Source organism: Poecilia latipinna, unplaced genomic scaffold, assembly GCF_001443285.1.
Source record: "Poecilia latipinna isolate Pla-1442-1.1 unplaced genomic scaffold, P_latipinna-1.0 Scaffold1137, whole genome shotgun sequence".
Lineage (NCBI taxonomy): Eukaryota > Metazoa > Chordata > Actinopteri > Cyprinodontiformes > Poeciliidae > Poecilia > Poecilia latipinna.
Window position 1 is genome coordinate 130,333 of NW_015113753.1, and position 21,779 is coordinate 152,111.

The 21,779-nt window shown below is 40.4% G+C and overlaps 1 protein-coding gene across 1 annotated transcript in view; it reads left to right on the top strand.

Annotated features, from left to right (window-relative positions):
- The window catches only part of srbd1 (S1 RNA binding domain 1), a 53,332-nt gene extending 38,252 nt beyond the window's left edge, over window positions 1-15,080 (top strand). Inside the window, exons 17-21 of the mRNA XM_015052825.1 lie at window positions 2,337-2,443; window positions 3,562-3,729; window positions 5,151-5,291; window positions 12,401-12,585; window positions 14,036-15,080. Coding sequence (XP_014908311.1) covers window positions 2,337-2,443; window positions 3,562-3,729; window positions 5,151-5,291; window positions 12,401-12,585; window positions 14,036-14,328 — 894 coding nt within the window. The 3' untranslated portion in view covers window positions 14,329-15,080. The remainder of the gene's footprint in view (window positions 1-2,336; window positions 2,444-3,561; window positions 3,730-5,150; window positions 5,292-12,400; window positions 12,586-14,035) is intronic.
- The last annotated feature ends 6,699 nt before the right edge of the window (window positions 15,081-21,779 follow it).

The window sequence follows — 21,779 nt, forward strand, 5'->3', positions numbered from 1 at the left end:
TATATATATATATATATATATATATAGTTTTTCTCCCATCAGTTTTTAATTATTGAAAATGAATTATAGTGTAAGATTAGGGTTAATCCTGAGCAATTAATACCTTTCTACACAATTAACTCCCATCTGCATCTGAGCCAACTACGTACAAAGACGTAGTGAGATCTGTGTGCAATTAGAATACCCGCCATTCATTCTCTCATGCAGCTCATTTGACTAGGAATATGAGAATAGATTTACTGAAGGTTCAACCTCTCCGTGGTGCTCACACCTTCAGCTTTCTCGTGTGAAAACATTCTTTTCTGGTGTGAGATTACAGGTGATTTCCTCTCCATCCTGTCCTACTGTCTCTGACTCTCGTCTCTTTCTGCGCGCCCTCAGCAGGATGTCATAAATCTTTCAGATCTACCTTTGTGGGAAGTCTTGTTCAGACAGTTCACTTTGCTATCTTCAAAATGCTTCTGGTGATGCATAGCTTTAGAAGTATGAAATTCGTTTTCTTCTGTCTTGGATTGTGGTTTATATTAATAGAAGTGGCCCAACAGGGCATCTACAAAATTAACTGTTGCGCTAAGTAAGGGTAATGGTCATTTTGTGACATTAAGTATGAATAAATAACAATGAACAAATGTGCAAAAATGCAGTACTGCATACTCTTGCAATAAGGTTATAATACAGTGGCTGTTACAGTTTTAATGATGCAGTCAATACTATGTATGTTTTTGCTGCTGTGCTAGTATAGCTACTTGTTGTGCGCCTTGTCATGCTGTTTTGCTCGTCTGCTCCTTCATAAACCCGGTATTAGTTGGGTAATTCATTATCCATGACAGATATTAACCAAGTTTGTGAGGAGAACGTGTACGTTGTTATGAAACTACAAATGAATGCCTAGCTTTTAATAAATAAATGAATGAGTTAATTATGAAGCAGTCAAATAGTCTTGAAGCCAGGCATTACCCCGAGGAGTTACATGTGTTCTCATATTTATTGGTACCGCCGGCTGACTCACCCTCCCTCTTTGTCCCCGTCTTGTCCGTTGCTGACAGAGAAGGGTGTGTGCTTGTGTTGTTGTTATCTGTTTACAAGTCAGTGTTTGTTCATGGCTCGGTCAAGTTACGGGGAAGCTCACGCTGCTCTCCGGCACGTTTATACACACGACACACAAAACTCATGCCACGGTGACACACAGATACGACGGCCCAACAGGAGCTCACTTTAGAGCGTCAGCTAATCCTCAGGCAGCTGCTGAGGCATCAGACTCCAGCTGCAGCTCTTGAATACTGGGGATGTCCCACTGTTTGGTGCTTTAGTGCTGCCGCTTTATCTCATAGGATTCCTTTTGTTTTGCCTTTTCTTTTTTTATTTTGACTGTTTAATTCTTGATCATCCCCCAACATAAAAATAGCTTTTTGTCCTTTGGGGCATTTCATACCAAATGTCCAAACCTCCGTTTGAAACACTCCGTTGCTGCATTGTCAACCAATTATGTAAAGTAATTTCCTATTCTCTTTATTATATAAAGTCATTATAAATGTGGTTGTTTGACTATTTGATAAAAACGACCTTAACTGCAGTAAGTCGCTCGTTAGTTTTGTAATTTATCACGCATCAAAAATATTACAGTTCTTAATATTAGATTGGGGATAAAAAATAAATCTAAATCAGGAAATATGGAATAATTAGGAAATACTATATAACGGGTTACTTACCACCAAGAGGAAAAAGAGCCGCTGTGGTTAAGTAGATGAGTATTAAAATAGTTAATAATTTGTTTACAAGTAGGTGTGAAATAGATTTTAAAAAATTGCACAGAATCAGAGGTTTCCTGCTTACTGTGTTGAAAAAATTAATAATATTTATTCATCAGTTTATTCATCCAGCCGAGCTTCCACCTCACGGAGCACCCTTCCTCTCCTCCTCTGCCTCTCGCTCCTGCAGACTAGCGGCAGCAGCAATTAGCAAACACCTGGTGGAACTGTGCGCCCGCAGAGCTCATCATGCAAACTACTTCTCAGTTTAACACTCTTAGGAACAGTTGTAAATGGCATAATGAGGAGCATTGTTGCAATGATGTCCTGAAGGCGGAGCGTCAGAGAGAATAGGAGCTTCTCAGAGAGTCAGAAGTGTTAAAATGCAAAGACACATACAGCATTGTTTATAACGACCTCAAGGTAACAGAGTTACTTGACTGTGCTATAAAATGGCACTATGTGCTTGGAAAATACATAACACCAACACTTTAAATGAAATCTTCAATAGTTTGGTCCACGTACATCAAGTGCTGCAGTACCACGACTCTTATTTTAAGCTCTTTGTTTGCAAACGTGTTGTTTTAGCACGACGTGTCAGCTGGAGCTCTGAAGGCAGCGCTGGACGGAGTGGTGGAGGAGTGTGTGAGCTTTGTGGGAGTGGACATCAACATCTGCTCCGAGACGCTAATGAGGTAGCTCACACACAGAGCATTCATGCAACGGTGCATCTTCTGGAAAGATGCAACGCACTGCACAAGGTGTTGTGATTATCAGTCACTTGATAACCGTAGCATGATCTTTGTGAAGCATCATGAAGACTGATGTGAACCTCTTTGAACGTTTGTCACAGGTAGGTTTTTGTGTGTGTGTGTGTGTGTGTGTGTGTGTGTGTGTGTGTGGATGTGGATCATCTTGTTTGTGTGCGCCACATCTCAATCCTCTGACATACTTTCCCTTTGCAGTCACAACATCGCAAACTTTCACTCACGCCCATGAACAGACTCGGTCATTAATGCGAGTCAGAAAAGCGGCATGCCAGCTTTTCTGTTTAGACTAACGCTTCACACCCCGGCCCCACTTACAGGGCTGACTGGAGTCAGCTTAGGGGATTAGGAAAGTCTGCTCACACACAGAAAGAAAAGCATAAGCATACGCAATAAAAAAAGAAAAAAAAAGATACATGAAAACCGCTCGTAGAGCATTGCAGGATACCCACTTGCAGCAGTTTTTGCTGTCATATACTCGTAAACCAGAATTGGAGGGGAAAAAGCAGCTGTTTTACAGTTAACAGCCAAGGAAGCTGGCATGGGCCTCGCTGCAGCCATCAGGTCATCTGTTTACCTGTCTGCTCTGCTAGTGAACTTTTTCCATTTCTGCCATCAGAAAAGCAACACACACTAACGCACAGACGTGTGGATGACTGAGGTGTTATGTGGAGTGTTGACGCAGCTCTGTGTTTTAGAGTAAGTGACTCGCTTTGGGCATTAGCAGCGTCAACCTAACTGAGTTTCAAATTGCTTCGCTCCTTTTCTCAGCCATAGTGGCTCATATATACTCAGTATCACACAGTGTGTGTTTCTGGTGTTGTGGGTCTTGTTTAAAAGGCCAGGTCACAGACATGTCTTCCATAGTGTTTACAACTCTTTGTTAGGAAAACGTAGACATTGTTTTTTGGTTTTTAGGCTTAACTTAAGATGCTCCGTTGTACAACAGATTACAGAATTAAACAAGGATGAATGCAGAGTTTTCAAGACGCTAATTAGACGGGTGCTGTGAGACATTTCTCTGTTAAGTTTGTCTCCTTCCGTAGGCATGTAGCGGGGCTGAACGCAGGCAGAGCTCGGAGCATCGCAGAGTGGAGAGAGAAGAACGGTCCGTTCATCAACAGGGAGCAGCTCAAACTGGTCAAAGGCATGGGACCAAAGAGCTACCAACAGTGTGCCGGCTTCATCAGGATCAACCCTCAAACGCTAAACAGGTTAACACAGATTTCTATGCAGAAAATCTGTTAACAGATTTTTTTTCTCTGGGGGAAAAAAGTTTTTTTTTGTCTTTCCCCCAGAGATTTTTTTGTTGAAACTTATTGGAAAGATTTTGTGAAATTCAAAGCGTTCATGAAAATTAGATAAGAAAATATGGACCAATATTGATATCTGACGTTGATATCGCTATTATGGCTAATATATGTTAAGAAATGACTCATTTCAGCTAACGTGTCATGCGGTCCTAATAAAAACTGCACTGATATTCAACTAAGGACCAATTTGTTCATTCAAGAACCAGCAGTTGAACCTAAGTGCTGTCCAACTCATAAGACAAAAAGATGACATCAAACGAACAAGAAAAAAAAAATCTTTTTAGACAAGTTCAAAAGCTAAAATGTTTAATATGCAGATGGAGTTTAAACAGTTTAGGAACAGCTGCCCCATAAGCTGCTTGTGTCAGGTGAAAATCGAGCATCTGCGTTTTGTAAAAACTGCATCTGATTAGTCTGAGACCCTACAGGCCACTTCAACCGTCCAGGTAGGAAAGAAGGAAGACATGGGTGAGCTTTGCAATCATTCTTTACTGAAGAAAGTTGGCTTTCACAGCATCTATCTATTAGCCTTTAAGCTTTTTGCCAGAACAACTTGCAGATTGTGATTATCCTCATTTAGTCTCTGTAGAGATTTATTTTCACTCACCCCAGAACATCTCCTAATCGCTGAAAACGGTTTATCAAAGAAGTCCTGGCATCACGCTTTGATGGGATGTAAACCTGAGCATCACTGGATGCATTACAGTGACATGCTTGGACGTAATGCCCAAGCACTCAAATAACCTTTATTTGACATAAGTCTGCTATAAATAGCACAGCTATAGCAAGAAAATGCCTAAAAATAATAATGGGTATGTTCCTAAGCTATATCTAGACACAACATTAATTCATCCCCTGATCTTAGGAGTTGTTTTGCGTTTCCTTATTGTTAGCTATTTTTATATTAATGTGTAATAGATCAACGAAATGGTCAAAATCAAGAACTGGAATTAAAATTTGTGAAAACGGAGCCCATGTCTATTGAAAAAAAAAAAAAAAGTCTACAGTATATTCTTACAATAAAAGTGGCCGAAGCTGCAGCATTATGTTACAAACTAAGCATTCTGAGGTTTAGTGGTTTCTGCTCAAATAATTACTTCAGTTCATATGAAAATATAAAGCGAACCGCTTGGTGTCGGACACAGCCAAGGCAGATCTGAGATCTGTGCAAAACATCAGCAGATTTAACATCTGAAAGCTGCTGACTGAGAATTTTATTGAAGCAATATTCAGACGTCCAGATCTACGGCTTCGCCGAACCAGAGTTTCTTGATTTTAAAGGCGCGCAGCACATTTGAAATGCATGTGTTTTTGTCAAACAGTGCCAAGCCGTCGCCGCCGTGCGCACCGGAGAACCCGGCACCTAAGAAGAGCAAAGGGAAGGCGGGTTGCAGCGTACCAACCTCATTAAACCCGCTGGACCAAACCTGCATTCACCCCGAGTCCTACCATGTAGCGCAGAGGTACGGCCCGCCCAAACACACACCACCACCACCGCTCACGCACACTTGTACAGCAGCAAACCCCACTGGCCGGGCATGTTCAGACAAAGATGGAGCTGATTTTAACGCCGTCTCATATGGTGCTGGTTATAGCGGTGGAGGACTCTGATTTGATTTACGCAGACATGGGATACAAGAAAGGAGGCGTTGGCTTTCCGCATGTGCACGGCGGCGTGTGTCCTTGTGTGAGAAGTGATTGTTAGAGCTGCTGATGCTGTTATCAAAAGCACATTGAACATCTGCCGCAGAAAGCCGCGCGCGCACATGTGTGTGTGCGCGCGTCCGCGTGTGTGTTTGTGGTGTTTAAGCCCTTTCTCCTGCAGCTGTAGTCACTCAACTGTGTTTAGTCTACATACGTTCTGACACTAGTGGCTTTAAGAATTACTCCACTCATGTTGATGCGCCTTTAATCGCCCCGGTACGTGTGTGGGATGGTGTGTGTCTCTCTGCACACACATGGAGATATTTTGCTTTATGAAGTATTTTCCTTGTCGATCCTGTTTTAGCCAAGGTGCTGTGCTCCTTTTTGTTATTTACCACATAAATGTTCCAGTTTTAGGCTAATTTTCTCTACTATGTATTCACACTTCTGTCTCTGCCCAAAGCTAAAACTTTAAAAATGAAGTTTCGTTCTTTCATGCTTTTCTGCCTGACAGATATCTCCCTCTCTTGAACTCTGAATATTTTGTTTTCTTTCTTTCCCAGTGGTGTTTATTATCTTGGCTCCGTTAAGGTGCCTGTCTCCTGCTGAATTAAAATGAAAACCTTTACCTAGAGAAGTTGGGAGCGCAAAGAGAAATCACACTGTTTCTGCAAACGTTTAAAAAAGGGGAAAAAAAAAAAAAAGCAAATAATATAAAGACGCAAACGAGGGTTTGCTTGGGCGTTTATATGTTCTGAGATCTTCACATTTCAGAGAGAAACAGGGAAGAAAAAGTGACTTTGCTTTTAAGGAACTTATATTTGCGTAACATTCATCACTGAATCCAAATGACTGTGCCACGACTATAAAATTTAGGTGACAAATCCAAAGCTCCTAAAAATGCTTTCATCAGCTTTATGTGTACAAAGTGTATAAAGCTGAAACGTATCAGCTCCTTTGCTACAATGTTTAGATTGTTTCCTCTCTAGATAAAAATCATTCTGTTTATTGTCACAATACTGAAAACCAAGCCTTGAAAATTCAATTGCAGTTATAATTTATAGGTGTGCACCGATTGCATTTTTCTGGTTGATCACCAATTACCAATCTATTAAAACTCCTGACCAGCCGATTCCGATTTTGGCCGGTACCAATTTTTTGTTTTAATCTAAAATGTTGCTAAACGTAGCAAGAAAGTTGATGAGTTGCCAACAGTGAAATGACTATTGTTAACTGCGGACTGATCTGCTGGTCATAGCTCTCTCACAGCAGAGCAGAAGAAGATAACATTTGATTTAAATGCCTTTGCTGAGGTAGATAAACTCGGTAGTTAAGGTTGGCTTCACATATAAAAATCGGCCAATCAACGATTTCCCAAAATTAGGGAAATCGGCACCAATAAATCGGCTGGCCGATAAATCGGTGCACCCCTAATAATTGATAACAACAACAAAAAATAACATTTGGGCAATGGAATTTACATTTTAAAACTTTTGAAAATTGCACCAAAGAATTGCTAACTGTGCGTGTCGTAAATACTTATAGACCTGGTGCCACACAAAGCAGAAAGATTGACGTTGATTTAATGGAGTTAAACACTATTATGGACCAGCAAACACTGACAGAAATGCTGAGCATCTTCAAGACTTTGTGAAATGTGAATCTGTTTCTATGCTTATTAGTTTTGGGTTTTTTTTCCACTTAATTATTCATCACTAGTTAGCGCCGTATCGATTGGGCCTAAGTCCATTCTTCAAGAGCTATCGTCCTGCAAATCACATGTGTGTTGGAGAAGGGATGCATCTAAAAGTTGCATCTGGACAAGTGGACTTTTATATTGGAGTTTCCCTACTGTGTTATAATAAAGGATATATTTGTTCTGGTCTAACTTTTTCGATACTTATTTCCACCACAGTGGCATTTGATGCACTTTTTAGTCACACAAATTCAATCTTGACTGGAACAAATTAGGTTGTGACTTGTGAACAAGCAAATTCTGGTCATCTCAAACTTATATTCAGTTCAATTCCTTGATCCCATAGAGAATGCTAGTATAATTGCACTAGTTTATGATAGTTATGCTGATCCAGTTTGACGTCCCAGTGAGTGAACACTCATTCAGTATCTGCTCCTGAAGCCTGTAGTCTCTCTTAGGGTCTCAGGGTCTAAGCTGGATCTCAGGTTCCACGCTGGGATCACAGTTTACTGTACGTTAATCCTCTCAGCATTTGAAAGTGTAGCAGATTTTGAAGTAGAGCTGAAGTCAAAGTACCAGATAACAAAAGAAAAAACAATTTTGCATCTTAGAATTGGAAGCTAACTTGACAGTTAAGCCCAACCATGTAAATAAATGTTTTGCACTGAAACATTCAGAAAATTCAACAACTCTTAAGAGTAAAATGTTTGACTTTTAAGTCTAGTAAAGCAATGAAGTATTAACTGGAAAGTATGTGGGAGTCCTGGCAGCTGATAATCGTGATGCAACCGTATATCTGTAAGATCTCCTGCTCTTCTATTCACCTTACAGCCGGTGAAATCTGCAGGTCTGGGAGGGAGCGTTGTGAAGGAACGCTGTGGGCGTGTATGTAAGCATTCATGTGTGTTGTGTCTTTATGGTTTATACGGAATATCATGTTCATCACATTAGGGGAACTAAATCCTCCATTACTGCTCGCAGCCCACACATCAGCCGCCTTTCTGAAACCATATACCCACACATGCAAAAAGCAGAAACACAAACGCGCAGACACATTTTGTCCACCTTTCCCTTCTAAATTACGTTTTGCTTGTGCGAGAAGTGAGGCCTCACTCTTTGGATTGTTAATTTTTATCTTCAGAAGAGAAGGGAGTTTAACGTTTTCTTTTTATTCTTTTTTTTAATACATCTGTTAACAGGCTGTCGCAAAATTTTTGAGTCAGATCCAACGTTGCAGTAATAGTAGTAGTAACCTGGCACCAGTCTGCTGAATATTTCCCCTGATAAGTAACAGTCGGGGCCCGATATTTCCCCAACACATGGCAGAGCGGGTCCTCGCTCTGCGCCTGGATAAAATCTACCATCACTGCCCACCCAGCTCCAGCCCCCTGTTTACACACACACACACACACACACACACCACCTACATGCACTGAGGTGGTAATAATTATTAAGGCTAATAGCTGTGCAAGCCTCTGGATTTCCAGTCTCCCTTAAATACTAACATACATCGCTGAAAAATGAGACGACCAATGGGAACGCAGACTTATTGGTAGCCTTTCTTTCCTCTTGGATTTTACTTGAAAACTGATATTCAGCTCTCTGTATCTATTTGGGTGTTTATCACCTTTTAGATTAGCAGTTGAGAAAAGCTTGCTAATATGACACCAAGGGGATTAAAATAGTTTAACACAAACAATTCATCTTTTACAGTGTGTCAGCCGTGAACTTTTAAAAGCATTTTTATCGTGAACTGTCAACTAAAAGTTCATTTATGTGTAACATCTCAATACAGAGACTGCTGTTCTGGTTGTCCATTGGCTTTGAATTCTTTTGCAAGATATTATATATATCACATTACTAGTAAACCTTTAGATTGTGGTGAAAAATATTGTCTCCTTCAAGTATGAATTTAGTTAACACAACATTTCTCCCTTAGTTTTTTGGAGGAAAACTGTATTTAAAAAACTCCACCACATACAGAGGCAACAGTTCTCAATGCAGTTGTCTCCGGTTCAGTTCCCATCCCTGAACCATTTGCTGAATGTCTTCCTCTACTTGTATTTTATTCCTGTCCGTCTACCATTGAATAAAGGCCCATAGAACCCAAAAAAACCCCTCTAAAATAATAAACCCCGTCTGCACAGCTAGAACTCCAACCAAACGTATTTTTATTTTCCGCAAATGAAAACAAGCTGAAGTTGTTGGAAAGAGGAGAAATCCAATTAGAGAAAATTTTAGTCATGTTGAAAGGCGGGGCAAATTGGAAAAGTAAACAATGGGACCTAATTTTCTTAAAGGCCAGGAAGTGAATGATTCTTTGTCCTCGCCACGATGTGGAGGTCGCGTTTTTCCAGCGGAGATTCTACTCATGGTCGGCAGCGAGACAAGTGTCGTCCAAACGGTTCGCCTGAATCACCAGCAGTAGTACCAGTCAGGACACAAAGAATTATATGTTTTTTAATGAAACATGCATAATTGTGTTTGGATTTTGAAGAAGAATGATTATTTTTCACTTCTTCTGCAAATTAAACACCCAATATTTTGAAGAAACAAACAAAATAGGCAAATCTTTGGAGGAAGTGAATCTGTTCATCATTCTAGATCCAAAACATGAGATGGGTGTTTCATATTAAATGTATACCATGTCCTAAATTCTGGGGGTCAATTTTTCTTCTTTTTTTCCCTATTATAATTTTCTCAACAGCAAAGGTGAGATATTGGACTCCATGTTTCTTTTAAAGGTTGAATAAGCTGGACGCTTTTGGACCAATTCAAGAAAACACCAAGACCTGGTTGAAAGGAATGAGTTCACATATGGGAATATTTCACATTTGATGACACAATGAAGAAATCTTGCAAGTTAGATTGTTGCTTTGCTTAGATTACGACTCACATTTTTTTACTTCATAAGGAATGCTGTGTGTAATTTGTGCACATCCAAATCCTATTGCGAAAAGTACAGTTGTGTAAGATAACTGACATGACTCTGACAGGCATGATTGAACTATAATTTTTGGTAATCTTATTTTTTGAAAAATGATTAAAAACTGAATAACATTTCATGAAAAATAGAGCCTGACTAAAATAAATAACCATGCGCCGTTAAATTTAACACCGATCTTGTGTTTCTTGAGATAAATCGACTCAGACGTGCAAAATGTGCCCTGCTGAGCTTGAAACATTCAGTTTCCTGTCCTTCCCTGACTCCATCTCCGTCTCCCACTCGCTAAGCCATCAAGATGAAACCATTTCTCTTCCTGTCGGGGAGAAAGATGAGAAGCTTAGACAGAAAAACGAGCGTTCACCTCGGTGTTAGACACAGCTCGGTCCTGAGGTCTTCGTTTTTTTGGCAGGGTTTTTTTTTTTTCTTTTTTTTTTCTTCACCGCCAAGCCATTTCTGGCACATATTCTGCTAACTATTTTTTAGTCACGTGGCTTACCAATGTTGACAGATGGATTCAGCTCGAATCCCCTCCACCAGTCACTGAAACTCAGCGGCGGAGCCTTCTCGGCTCACAAGTGACTCATAGAAACCTTTATGCACAGCACAGTCACTGTCCCCTCTCCTGCCAATTGAGCATTTCTGAGGAGCATTGTACATGAATCAACTTTGTGTGCACGTATATATGTGTGCGTCCACCTGTTCCGTCCATCACGGGGCGGACAGCTGCGGAGTCTTTTTGGCGTCAGTCTACCACTACGCGACATCTATCACTGGTCCGCAAATGAACACACGCATTCACGTCCATCACCAGCTGTGCCCAGTGTCCGCTGTAAATAATATACGCAGTGTGCGCACAATCCTCCCACAGCCACACTTATCTCATTCTTCCATTACTTCTTTGTGCTACTTTGGATATAGGGACACTTTGTCACTCTGTCTGTTTAACTTGCAGAGCAGCTAATTAGTTTGTATTTGTATTTCAAGCTCTGACTTGGAGCGACCGTCTAGACATTATGGTGTGAGACATCACGGTTGGATAAAGTTATACAAGCGCACGGGCTGGCAGGCTCGATGTCCAATCCCAGCACAGCGGAGGCAGTGTCCAGAGGCTAGGTGTCAGGGCGTTTACAGCCCGTTGTGGATGCACCTGATTTACCAAGGCATAAATAAAATGTGTTTTTGGAAATGGAAAGGCGCCTCAGCAGCTGATGATTACTAACACTCTCCCTCTTTAACTGGATTTCCCTTCAGTGGGAACCTATTTCTGTTGATTCAAGTCATTTTATTTAACTTCCCTTCCTGTTTTTTTTTTTTAGGAGAGGAAATATTTGAGTGTTCAGGAAGCGTTGGGCTTGTTACAGTCACCTCACTGAGGCTCATAATGGCTTCTAGCTTTTTCTTTTTTTTTTTTGCATAAAATGAAATTCTCGAAATGTTTAAAGTCTTTCACTTCAGGGATGGATACGTGATTTTAGAAAGTTCATCTTCTATCACCAGGTGTTTCTGGCGTTTGTAAATCCTTCCTCCTTCAGCACTTCAGGAGGGTAATGTCTACATTTTGGCTGCACCATCTGAACCATTTTTTTTGGCTTCATGGTGTCCAAGTTCAGTACTTTTGCTAAATGAATTTCTGAACCAACATCTCCTACAAAGGAGTTTGCTGTAGAAATCTTAGTGATAGTTCTGCTGCAGCTTAACAAAGCTAAGCCTTAGCTCCTCTCCTGTTTTAAGAGTAGAGACTTTCTCCTGAACAATCTCCATTTCGTCACCACTTATTGAACATTTAACACGTCAAACAGCTAGAGATGCACCAAGAAATCAACTGGTAATTGAAATCTTACAAATTGTTTAGCTTGACCGGCCATGACCCATTGCAGGCCAGTTGGAGACTCAAAAAAACCTGATCAGTGAACACATTATATCTGAGCTACAGGTGATACTGACAGCAATGCTCATCCGGGTAAGAAGCTGTTATTGTAGGAAAAAGTCAAAGTGACTTTTTGTGACTTTAATTTCAGTTTTTATATTTTTTTGAGCTACAAACCTTAGAACTGATAGAGAAATGTTTGTTCATTGCAATGTGTTGTGCATGGTTGCTTGTCTTATGTATGTCAGTGTTGCTCTGTGATGGGGAGATAAGAAATAATAAAGACAATTGAGCTTCTTTTTTTTTTGGTGTTCAATTAAACTTTTTTTCGTCTTTTTGGAGCCAAAACTGAATCACAAATCCAATTAATTAAGCCCTAATCACATTGTTTTTTTTTCCTTATGTCCTTTCTCTCCAGGTTCCTGTCTCTTGTGGGTGGGAGTGTGGACCAAATAGGCAGTGCAGGCTTGAAACGCTGCGTGGAGAGCAAGGTTAACACGAGTTGTATCGAGGAGCTGGCCAAGAAAGTGGACACCACCCCTGAGACTCTCAAACTCATCATAGACGGCCTGACGCAGCCCCCAGGCTTTGACATACGACAAAGTAAGTGTTTTTCTGCTCACAGTAACACAACTCACTCAGCTTGTTTAGCAACACGGAGACAGGCGATAAAAACCAAACCAAATACATATATATATATATATATTTTTTATTTTTTATTTTTTTTTTTTTGTCAACAATCTGCATTAACAACATAGTCAAAATTATTTTTAAAAATAAGATCTGAATAAATAATGTTTGTTTGAACTTCGTGTTAGTCCACACAATAAATGTTTTTTTATTATTATAATTATTATTTGCAACTGTCACAAACTGAGCAGGACTTTCTCCCAGCAGTTCAAAATCTTGTGCACAAAACCTCAAATCTGGGCACAGAAACCTCCGTGTTGGATCGTACAAAAGTTGATTGTCACTTTTCTGCAATCTAGCCGTCAGAGTAACTTCTGCTAGTCTCTCATCTTTCTGTCGTAATGTCTTTTACAGCTCCCCACCAGCTAACAGAAAATCAAAAGCCGTATTTGTCCTCCTTTCTGAATGTTTTGCTAGTTATAACACACACCGACTGACTTTTCTAGCCTGGACTATAATAGCCTTGTCTTGGCAGCGTAACTTGATAGGTTCTGACAGTGCTGCGGCTTCCTCTCTGCAACCCGACAGTCCAGTCGGTGTCTTTCTGACAGCGTGTGATGGGTCCAGCAGACTCTGCTGCTGGACGGAGTGCGCGGCGAGCGCAAACGCAGCAAAAGCTGTTTTTCTGCTTAGCTTCAGGCTCTTGAGTTCAGGCACACATAAACAACCTCCGATTTAGTCCTGCTGTTACTCAATAAAAACAAAACAAAAAAAAATGGATCTGAATATTATTTTACGCTCAGATTGTGAGAAATAAATAGGAGGTGAGTTGTTTCATAGGCATTTATTGCAACACGCAATAAAAACGCAAAACTTTCATGTTTTTTAGCTTTGGATTTGGGATTTGGATTTGTCCGGCCACTTAGCATCGGCCAACTCTCCCAAAAAAAAAAAAAAAGAAAAATTAAGGAGCGCAACTCAGAGGTTCACTCTGGGGTTGGCCCTATTCGGTTGCAGTACACTTTGCTTGGCCTCCTAGCCAGAGCTCAGCTGAATAAACAGATGGGCTGAAGCTACTGCATAAAATCAGGGGTTTGAGGGAGAATAATTGTACCGGCTATTTCCTGGACCGCAAGCCCTCGTTGTTTGTGTTAATGATACCGAAAGGAAAACAGATCCTATGCGCTGGCCCAGTGGAAAGTACGGATGGACAGAATGCTGAGAAATGTGGAAGTGTTGCATGTAGACACAGGTGTTGGGTTACCCCTGGTATTGTGTGGTATCTATTATTTTTCTTCATTCCCTCCCCCCCATCCCTCCGCACACAGTGTGACTCGCCGCGACACTCATCTGGCCCCGTCTCCTACAAGTGTGCCAGCTTTTCTGCATCCTCTCCTTTGACTTCCTTTTTTTTTTTTGGCAGATTTTGGGCAGGCGGACTTTAAGCGGGGCATCGTGTCGATGAGCGATCTGCGGGTCGGTGCCGTGCTCACAGGCCGAGTGGACAACACGACTCTGTTCGGAGCTTTCGTTGACATCGGCGTCGGCCGCTCCGGCCTCATCCATAAGAGCCACATCACCCTAGACAAGCTGCCCGCCAGCCAGCGCCGCCGCAGCCTGGCGCTGGGCCCCGGGGAGCGGGTGGAGGTCCGGGTCCTCGACGTCGACGCTCAGAGAGGACGCATCGGGCTGGACCTGATTAGGGTCCTCCAGTAGATTCAGCGGTTCCTTTCAAGAGTACTCCACACTCGGACTGTGCCTGTCACTTGAAGTTACACACAAACCAGTGTGAGAGACAAACTATCTCCAGATGTTTACAGAAACGTTGGACAAAAAGTGGTTTGCTGCTTCTGAGTAGAGCTAATATATATTATTTATGGGAACGGTTCGAGATGTTTTACAATCGTTAGATATTTCAGAGCCTGTCGGTGGCAGCCGTGATGCTCAGTGGTTGATAATTAAGCACAAGTTTAGCTAAATAAACTGGTTTATTTAGCTAAACTTGTGCTGAGTCAGATGACAGATGAAATTTATAATTAGCACATTAGCTGTGATGCTAATAGTGTCATACTTGAACTAAATTGGTATACGTTTACTAAATATGATGATGCTTGAGTGTTAGTATTCACAAACTCACACGGAGCAAAAAAATGTCATCTTGCCTCCTTTGCTTTGTTTAGATTTGTACAACTCTTAGTAATTAGCCAGTAAATATTTCTCTTCCTCCCAGTTGACCGTTTCTGATCTTCCTCGCCATTCAGTGCTGATTAGATATTAAAATGGAGTTGAGCTGAAGTCATCATTGCCATTGACATCACATTGTTTTGGGGCTTTTCCTGGTGTGTTTTGAAATATGGATTCAGCTTCAACTTCACTGAGATTTAAAAACAAAAATCAGGTGAACCAGTTTGAACCGATCCAAGATTTTCTCTCCCCAAACATGGTAAAAAAAAAAAAAAAAAAAAAAAGAACTAGACATAAATAAAAGTTTAAATATCTACTGCATTAGCGAGTTGTTCCATGACCACAGCTTTTGGCTTAATTACGGCTGAATATTTGAACGCTGCTCTTGTTAGATTTTTTTTTTTTTTTTTTAATTAGCCGGTTCCATAACTTTTAAACAAGTTCGGATAATTTGGAAGATCAACAGGTTAATAGGGTTGAATTGGTTTGAAACAACAAAACTTGAGTTGAACGGGAAAAAATTTATGTGATGCAGCAAAAAAAACAAAAAAAAAAACAGCTTTTTAGTCCAAGTTTTGATTACAGAAAAAGAGAAAAATATGTAAAGATTAAATAGGTGGGGGCATGTGGCTTTGATTGAGCGGGCGGAGGGAGGAGGACACATCACAGAAGACGATGCTGCTTCTGACTCTCTGACTGAAGCGAAGCCTGAAGGCTTTTTAGGCAACATCCCAGACACAATTATCCTCTGATACACAAACGCCCTAATCAGCTGCTTCGAAATTAATCCCAGACTCCCCATCCACATGATCTAATTTCTTTGTTTTTATGAAACCAGAATAAAAAAAGAAAAAAAAGAAAACAGAAAATATGATTCTGGGTAAGCCTTAGGTATTCTTTGCCAAACATTACAGCGAATGCGCAGTGCCTCACTGTTTATGCTCATCGTCTTCCTTTGGGCAAACAAATGGAATATATTTGAGATGCACAAACACAAAGAAATATACGATCGCTTCTACCGCCGTTGACAGTTTTAAGTAAAGGAAAACCTGAGAAGATTTGTGTGTCATTTCAGTCGTGAACTGCTTTTAAAAACTTTTTGTTTTGTTTTGTTTTGTTTTTTTCTCTCAGATTTAATAATACCACTCCTTGGCTTTCTGTTATCTTTTTTCCAGACACCGTAGCTTAAGAGCTCCCAGTGTTGTTGTTTTGGGGGAAACGTGGGTGTGTGTCCACGTCCACACAGCTCCCCTCAGCACCATTCCTGCTTCCTCCCTCTACCAAACGTGAGCCCACAGACGTGACAGGCAATCTGGTAGCCAGCTACCGCTGCCCCTCGGCGTTTTTGTCAAACACTTTTCCAGTAATGAGCCGGTGATAAGAAGCAGACTGACTGCAGGAGGAGTTTTGTGTCTGTCTGTTATCCGCTGCTCCCTTTCGGCTCACGGCCATTGCAGCGTGAGCTCAGGTGCGCTCTGAAGTTTTAGATAAAATTTTTTTTAAACAAACTGATGGGTAAGCAAAAAATATTCAATAAACCCTGCCTCTCGACTTCTCGTGAAGCACACTGGCTCTTTAGAGTTTTCCGAATGTGACGTTGTTGAAATGAGACAAACATCCTGAGCTCCAATTCGGGGCTCCCAGCTGACTTTTCTGTTAAGTCCCAGCGTCAGGATCGTGGAATAGAAACCATTTCACCTTTTAACACAAAGAGAAAACTTCCCACGGCTGGCGACGGCATCCTGCTGCGCAAACAGTCAGTGGAGAAAATAGCTTACGCTGTTGATCCTGCATTTCCCAGACCAGTTCTTAAAGCAACACAAAGTAAATATCTAAAACTTTTTTTTTTTTTTTTAAGAAATTCTCAAAATATTTGGATAAAAAAAAAATCAGGAAATTAAATTAAAACAGAGTATATGAATTTAGCGTAAGAAAAGTTGGTGTTAGTCCTCTATCTACAAAATACAATAGAAGCTAATGACACATTTGCCAGAATTAGAAACATTTTTAGACTTTCAGAGTAAAAGTCTGAAGTTAAATGACATCAATTGATCACCAAAGTGTATTTTGTAACAGATGTTTTAATCCTGAGGACAGGATCAATTAACAAATACAATGAAAGGCAGAGGCCCATTTCTCTGAGCCAGTCTTCAAATATCATGTTCAACCAAACATGATATTCAAGAAATGCAGAAATGAGCTGATTGTCATGAATCAGGAAGTTGCACCTAAAAGATAACTGCTCCTCTAATTTAGCCATTTTGTATAGTCAGTGTAACAAACAGCTAGAATATTATAAATAAAACTGCATGAAGACCTCAGATTTTTTTCGGGGTATGGTGAGATAAACTAAGTAAAACCTCTAGTAGGTTTTATTTCTTCAACAAAGAGCTTCATTTCAGGGTCATTTCACGCCGCTGCAAATCAAATTCAAGGTTATCTAATACATACTGAATTTGAGAGGTCTGATTTTTTTTTTTTTTTTTACCCCAAATGCAAAACCAAATTTTGTGATGGACTTTTTCTATTCTTCTTATTAAAATCTCTATTTATACCCTAGATGCTCAATAAAAAGAAGTAGAGGATGACATAATATGAGAAAAACTGACGCTGCTCTTACAGTTGTGAACGCACATACTGTAAGTGGTACAACCTACAAGAGAGATTTAATGAGAAAACCAAAACTAACATGCCCTGCCTCATTTGTTAAACTTGACAGAAAACTTCAGACAAATTTAAAATAAAAAAAATAATAATAATAAAAAAAACCTGGCCGTAATACTTATTTTCCAGTGTTAGGTGACCCGATGAGGAATTCCAGACAGCCAGCGGGGTGAGAAAGATTTTGGCTTCTGACATTGCGAGTGAAAAACAGGAGTGAAGCAGACAGAGGTGTGCGGGAGAGATGGATGAATGGAGTTTGGGGAAAGAAGGATGGAATGAGACAGGAAATGAAAGGCTTTCTCCGGTTTCACTCCCTGTGACCTCATCAGTGTGATCATGGGTTTTATGAGCTCTCCCTCTCGACGCCCACACACCACCTCACACGTGCCAGGACATACACACACACAAAGTCAAAGTCACACAGGTTTCGGGCCCCGTATTTTATTCCCTGGCATTGAGAAACACACGGTACATGTGTTTTTGTCTCTGTCTGTTCACTTTCTCGCCCTCTTCCTGTCAACCTCTCACGTATTTTATCACAGGCCGACATCCCCAAGAAGCCAATACAGGAAGGAGAAGAAAACCTTATTGTTTTTTTTTTTGTTGTTGTTTTTTTTTTCAATTATAGGATGTCTGACCCTGTTTAGAAAAGTTTCAGTTTTTTCATTATCAACTACAAAAAACGTTTTTTTTTAATGGTTTTATACCAGGCAGTTTAGAGCATGCTGTAAATATGGCCCTATGGGGACCGCATGATGTTTGTTTACATTGGAATGCTCTGGTAAAAGGGATCAATTAAAAATAATTATGAAGTCTTTGATCACAAAAAGAAATCTCTGGTGATCACCTAGACCTTGTTTCATCTCACCGAATGACCGAAATGACCATAAACTACAATGATCTGGATTTCTGGCTGCTCGGTCAGCTTAGTCTTCCCAGTTTTATGGCTGACACCCCACGCTCATGTGTCCACAGCACATCATTAGCATTCACGTAGGCGCTCTGGATCTACAGTGTGTGTCCAGCAAATATTCACACTTTCCTTGATGCTACAGCCTTACTACAGTTTGGAAACCTAAAGCACAACCCTATAACAGCACTTCTTCTTCTGGGGCCCGGGCTTTGGGCCCCATAAGGAGCAGTGGGTCCTCATAATGTAGATATTTGTTGGAAAAAATGGGCCTTAAATGGTGAGAAATGCTCACACAAAAAGGTGTTCGCTCAGGGGTGGATTCAGTCGTTTGCAGAGCCACTTGCCTCTAAATCGTATTAATCAGCACCATGTGCTTTTCTGTGATGTTGTTAAATGTGCACATCTCTTTCCTGGTTCTCTTGGGTTTTTTTTTTCTCTCTCTCTCTTTCTGCAGGTGTAGATCCAGACTTCTAGGTTGTTTTTTCTCGTATTCTCTCCTCTCTTTCTAATCCGTCTTTCCCTTTCAACTTGTTTACCTGACCTCCTACTTGCCTTTTTCTTTTTTTTTTCTCAAGTGGAGCATCAACGCAAAAGCCATAATCTAGATAGTAAATCTGTTTTCGTGTTGAGTGCCAAGGAGACGCCTTGGCACTCTGACAACGTTTCCACACTGCAGGAGAGGACTTATTAAAAAAAAAAAAAAAAAAAAAAGGAAAATTTTTGGGGGGTATGAAAACTTTTGCGATCCCCTGTGAAAAAAAAAAAAAAAAAAAAAGCTCATGTTAAGACTCTTTTTAAGTTGTTTACCATCACACAATTACTTCTTTAAAAATTACAAGACTTATTTATCAAAAAAGAAAGATTGTAACACATCTCCACTGTGTCTCTATGAAGCAGAAATGCAAATGCTCAGAGATGACTCGTGTGAACTTTGAACAGTAGCCACTGTAGTCATTAATGCCACTGCAGCCCAGCTGCTACTGTTTGAAGGATGTACTAACATCTAGTAGCGGCTTATGCAGACCGCTGAGGGCAAGCAAAGGATTAGCTAGATTTGGCAGTTGTTTGTTTAGCTGCATGTCCCGACAAACCATTAATAGTTGGACCTCGTGCTCTTGTCAGTGGCAGTAGCACACATGGAGGTAATTTCCTCAAAAACAGATTCCGCACGGAGCGAGGCGTAAGAAGAAGGTCTTTCTCGACGTGGATTAAAGCCGACGTTAAAATCGTACTAAAAATTGTTATGTTTAGAAAGAAAATTCCATAAAATGATTAGTTAGCACGGAAGACATTCAACCTTTTATCGTCGAAGTTTCTTCAAAGATTTTACCGTTACACTGTTACGGTAAAATCCTGGCATCCACAGCTGCCGTTATTTTACCGTAAATTTGACACGCTGCATAAATAGACATTTCTTTTTGTTCTCACTGACACGTTACATCAGATAAAACTTTTCAAGCTTGAAAACAACTTCCAGATGCCTGAAGGTGCGACGTTCATCTGTCCAAACAACTATATGCAAATGTAATCACCACGGGAATGCCATGCCACTATACCGAGCAGGAAGGAGGCAGGTTCTCTGTCCCAGGCAGTGACATGTTTTGGTGGGAAATGTGAAGATCCACCCAGCGACAAAAACAAATTGACCTTTGGAGAAGACTGAATGAAGCTGATAAGAGTTTCATTGTCCACAGTGAGTCCTGTACTGACACGAACTGAAGGGCCACTCAGAGAGGAAGAAGCCATGACTCCAAATGCCTCATTGCAGATGGGTTTTACCAATCCAAAGATCTTATTTTCTGTTTATAAATGCCAAAATAGCAAATGGATGTTGCTGTTTCTTCCTTCTAAATTGATTTTTAGTTTTAAAAAAATCTATATATCTTTCATGTTTCCTTTTTCTAATCATCCGTCAGAAATAAAGTCAATGTCTTAGGAAAAGCTCACTGATAGACCGCGTGTTTTTCTGGCTGGGGCATTTTGCTCCAATATTCGTCTTTGCATGGAAAATATATCAGGTCTGTTTTTTTTTTTTTTTTTTTGCTTTTGCTTTTTAGTAATTTATCGAAGGCTACTTCTCATATAAAAAATTGCTTGAAAAAGAATGCCCTCCATCTAACTCACATGTGGATTCATTCCAGTGAAACCTAAGAATGTAATTAAACATAATGAAGATCTATGCAGAACTGAATAGCCTGTGAGGGCTGAAAAGAGGGACAGGAAGGGCCTAAAACCAGCCAGAGAAGGAGAGGTGTAGATTTAGGAATTGTCTTGTTAGTGTGTGTGTGTGTGTGTGTGTGTGTGTGTGTGTCCACCTCTGCTGCCTGTGGAAAAACCCAATGGCTTAGTGTGGTTTCCTGGGAATACACTTCCTCTCTGCTCCATCTGTTCCACCACACATCACCCAATCAATTGCTAACCTGATACCTATGCCGCTCACCCGGCCAGCCAATTGCAGGAGCCGCCGGTGGTCATGTGATACTCCAGAGACAGTTGGCAGCCCATTTGTAATGTACAGTTAACTGTATAATGGTATTTCTGCTCCACTGGAAACCACTAGATTGTGTGTGTGTGTGTGACTGTGCTTTCCTGTGTTGATCTTACTTTCTTTAAGGGTTTGCTCTGAAAATCCCTCACAGTTCACACTTTGTGTGTCCGTTTAAGTTTTGTTTGCATTTATTGTTTGTTTTTTTTTTTTTTGGTACAGATAAATAATTGTTTTATTGAGCAGTGTCCATCGAAATATTTCCGTACGCCTTCTTTTTTGTGCTCAACAATAATTAAGTGATATCACTTTGTTTGAAAGGGTTTGATAGCCGCGATGCTCTCATGGACATGGTGGCGTCTTCGTGAATGTTTATGACTTTTGTCATGACGTGTCATTCAGTAAATAATGACACGTTTGATGCAACTTTGCGTTAAAAAGTTAAAGATGAAAAACTGCAACGAGTCACCAAAATCAAAACAGCTCAGGTGAAACGTACAGATAAACAGAGAGGAAAAATGGCACAGTCATCTTCCAGATTCCAGTTAAACACTTTCCTAAACCTAGTTTTAATAGTATTGAATTATAAGGTACCGTTTCAGCAGTTCAACCAAATATAAGGGTGAATGAATAGACTTTGTAAAGCCTTGAAAAGTCTACCTGCCAGCTTTCTTTCAAGATTCATTTGAAAATAATTATCACTCACGTGTAAAGAAATGTTCCTAGTTGTAAACCAAAAACATCTTCAGATTTGAACTTACAGTTTCCCTAACATTTCATCAGGATTAATGTTCAAAACGTTGTCATTCATTTCTCTAGGACCATCTGACTCGACATACTGAGCTTTAAAAAACTCTTCTGGAAACGTTTATCTCACGTCTATTGTGGATCTCTGGAACAGGGTATGAGCTGGCGAGGCTA